The 3,735-nt window shown below is 32.2% G+C and overlaps 1 protein-coding gene across 1 annotated transcript in view; it reads right to left on the bottom strand.

Annotated features, from left to right (window-relative positions):
• Positions 1-243: 243 nt before the first annotated feature.
• Positions 244-3,735, bottom strand: part of LOC111700426 (GATA zinc finger domain-containing protein 1) — a 12,410-nt gene continuing 8,918 nt past the window's right edge. Inside the window, exons 10-13 of the mRNA XM_023471323.1 lie at positions 3,191-3,266; positions 2,585-2,670; positions 1,316-1,472; positions 244-651 (exon numbers count right to left, since the gene is read on the bottom strand). Coding sequence (XP_023327091.1) covers positions 1,367-1,472; positions 2,585-2,670; positions 3,191-3,266 — 268 coding nt within the window. The 3' untranslated portion in view covers positions 244-651; positions 1,316-1,366. The remainder of the gene's footprint in view (positions 652-1,315; positions 1,473-2,584; positions 2,671-3,190; positions 3,267-3,735) is intronic.

Raw genomic sequence — 3,735 nt, 5'->3', positions numbered from 1 at the left:
TTCTGGAATCAAAATTTATAAATCTTATTTTATATTAAAGCTCTTGACCGTTCTCAAGACAATGTCAGGTTTTTCATTTTTGAACATATCCAGAATTTGAATAATTTTTAGTCAGGCAGGACATTAGGGAAGGGGTGGGGTGATGGGGTATAAACTCTATATCACTTTTATACGCGCTCACACTAAGGTCAGACCTCTGGACATAAATTATAAATAGCTAATTCAATAATATGTTTCACCATGTAACAATATCTAGCTGATTTATTATTTAAAGTTTCTATATTATCTACAGTTCTACACAAACAACAAGATGAGAGTATAAATGCACAAATTAAAAATTCATATTTCCATTTCAAAAACCACAAAGTTTTAAAGCAGTGCATAGGATCCGGATCCAACTTTTGCTAGAACTGAGAACTTTAAAAATTCTGAGCCAGCATATCATGAAGCGTAATTTTGAATTTAAAAGATAATAAATGATACATTGAAAAAAAATTAATTAATTTATATCTGCATCTAGGATCTCAGATCAGTTTCGCTTCATAAAGAAATAGATTCTATGTACAGTTAAATTTAACAACATTATGTTCGGAATAAAATCATTCTTCAAACTTACACTGTTCAACTAGTTCTACAATCTACATGGTTCAGCTGCAGGGTGAGTAAAAAAATAGTATGAATCGCGAGATCTTGCATATAATAAAGCACTTTTTTAATAATTTCATTTTTGACAAATATGTATGAATTTTTTGTTATAAGCAATCTGGTAGACCGTTGAAAAAATCCGCAAAACTATTTTTTACGCTAAATTAGACGAGTTGAAAAACAAAAGTGCGGAAACGTTTTATTTATATTACACCTTAACATCTTTAACGGATAAGATAAGTAGTTTCGGAGTAATGTGCGAAATTCAGAAAATCTGCAATTTTTTTGAAAATCGTCTAGTCCTCATCTTCTTGCTGAATTTTCTGAATTAATTGTAAAAATAATACATTCCGAAAAATGCATTAGCGCAGAATTTCTTCTGGAAAGTTATTGAGGCTTAAATCTTCCAATCCATGTACATCCTTGAAGTCATCTCTGGATTGTTTAAATTTCGCGCATTTTCTCCGAAACTACTCATCTGATCTGCTTGAGATTATAAGGTGTAATAGAAAAAATTATTTCGCGCACTTTTGTTTTTCTAGTATTCTACTCATCTATTTTTAAGTAGATCTATCAGATTGCCTTAAAATTTTTATTTTATTTCACACATATTTGTGAAAATGACATTATTAAAAAAATACCTTATTATATCTAAGATCTCGCTATTCACCCTATTTTATTACTCGCCCTGTAGTTTCTGAAATAATACTTAAAGTCAAGCTTAAATGCCCACATATACAGTTTTGTTATCATTAGTCCGGACTATTCTAGGTCCTAGTCGCAGGCTGGTAAACCCATTTTTACTCGTCCCGGGTAGAGTCGCAGTCCTGAGATTGAACAATATTTAACAAGGAAAATAGTTCACTTTGTAGTTTGACGCTAAACCATCCTGAAAGAGGGAAAAAGGAAGACAATTCTGATTAAATAACTGTTAAAGGGACTGTAAGCGTAGTTTTAAGTGACCCTCAATGTAAAGATGGCAATGCCCGATTTACAACGGTACCCTTAAAAACTTTTTCTGATCAAGCCTGAATTAGATATCAATGTTTTTGTTTGTTTGAACTGTTTATTTTAATTTGCGGTTTCACTGCGAAAGTGACTTGCGCATTCCTTGTTTATAAAAAGCAAATCAAAAAAATCAACAATTTAAGAGTCAGAAAAACGACAGTTTCTTCCCCATCTTGGATCTGAGCTGAAAACTTTAGAATGGTGGATATCAGGATTAAGGCTTAAACCACTCTTTTTCTTAATATCCAGTTTAAATATTGCTTGTTCTCCACATGAATTTAAACTCCAGAGAAGCAAATTGATCTGACAATTGGATATTTCATTCTAAAGTTTTCAGCTCAGATTAAGGTTTCAAGGGTACCGTTGTAAACCGGGCATTACCATTGCAGCATGGAGGGTCAGTTTAAGCTACGCTTACAGTCCCTTTAAGAACGAGGGAGAGGATAAGAAACATTAAAAGGAAAGAATAGGTAAAACAAGGAAAAAGGAAAAGAATTCAGAAGAAAGATTAAAATAAAGAAAAAGATCACAAAAAATAAAAAGAAATAAAAAAGGAAAGAAAGCTGAAAGACCGAGGAAAAACAATAAAAAAAACGGCGGAAAAAAGAAAGAAAAAAGATATCTAAGGAAAATGAAAGCAAAAAAACAGAAACAACACCATATAAAAATAGAAAAAGATCCAAAGAAAAAGATAAACAAAGGAGAAGGAAACCTAAGGAAAAAGGAACAAAAGGAAAACCAAAGAAAAGGAAAACAAAGGAAAAGGAAAACTAAAGAAAAATGAACAAAAAAAAAACAAAATAAAAGGAAAACCGAAGAAGAATGTGGGTGGATGTGAAAAGGCAAGTCAAATGGTGAATAAATAATTTCAAATCTACTTCGTAATTCAAAAAATAAAAAATTAAAAGGATAAAAATGCTAAAATATGTTCCTGTAAGGTGAGTGTCTATTGTAGAAATAGTCTGAAGGTGCACGCATTACAAAACTGAAAACCTCCATTCTTCTTGGGATATCTTCCTAAACATCTCAATATATTAAACATTATAGGCATATCTTCCTAAACATATCAATATATTTAACATTATCAGGATATCTTCCTAAACATCTCAATATATTAAACATTATCAGGATATCTTCCTAAACATCTCAATATATTAAACATTATCATGATTTCTCCGAAACATCTCAATATATTAAACATTATTCTTTCTTTCGTTCTTCAATCAATCAGTCAATCAATCAATCAATCAATCAATCAATCAATCAATCAATCAATCAATCAATCAATCAATCCATCCATCCATCCATCAACCAGTCAGTCAACCGATCAATCATTCAATCAATCAATCAACAAGTCAACCAACCAACCATTTGTGGACTAAAAGACACTTCGAACGAGGTCAAGAAGAAAATAAATACGTTAAATAATTTTGTGAACTCTGTAGCGAAACACTGATATAAAAAAATAAAGACGACAACCATTGTAAAGTTTTTCTGTTCACAGAGTATGATTTGATTTTGTTTATGTTTTGCTTACCTCCGGCCCAATAATATAAGTTGCAGGGTGAAACCCCTCATTAGGTGGTGGACTTCCTGTAGTGGGAAGCAGCCAACTAAACATTACAATATTTTCCTATAGTCGGCAGCAGACAACTAAACATTACAATATTTTCCTATAGTCGGCAGCTTCCAACTAAACATTACAATATATTCCTTTAGTGGGCAGCAGCCAACTGAACATGACAGTAAATTCATATAGTGGGCGGCAGCCAACTAAACATTACAATAAATTCATTAAGTAGTCGGCAGCCAACTAAACATTACAATAAGTTCATATGGTGGGCAGCACCCAACTAAACATCACAATTTATTCCTTTAGTAGGCAGCAGCCAATTAAACATCACAATAAATTCCTCTAGCGGAGCAGCCAACTAAACGTTACAATAAATTCCTTTAGTAGGCAGCAACCAACTAAACGTTACAATAAATTCCTTTAGTAGGCAGCAACCAACTAAACGTTACAATAAATTCCTTTAGTAGGCAGCAACCAACTAAACGTTACAATAAATTCCTTTAGTAGGC

The sequence above is a fragment of the Eurytemora carolleeae genome, unplaced genomic scaffold (genome assembly GCF_000591075.1).
Source record: "Eurytemora carolleeae unplaced genomic scaffold, Eaff_2.0 scaffold382, whole genome shotgun sequence".
NCBI classification, from domain to species: domain Eukaryota; kingdom Metazoa; phylum Arthropoda; class Copepoda; order Calanoida; family Temoridae; genus Eurytemora; species Eurytemora carolleeae.
This window is presented reverse-complemented; position numbering and strand designations above follow the sequence as displayed.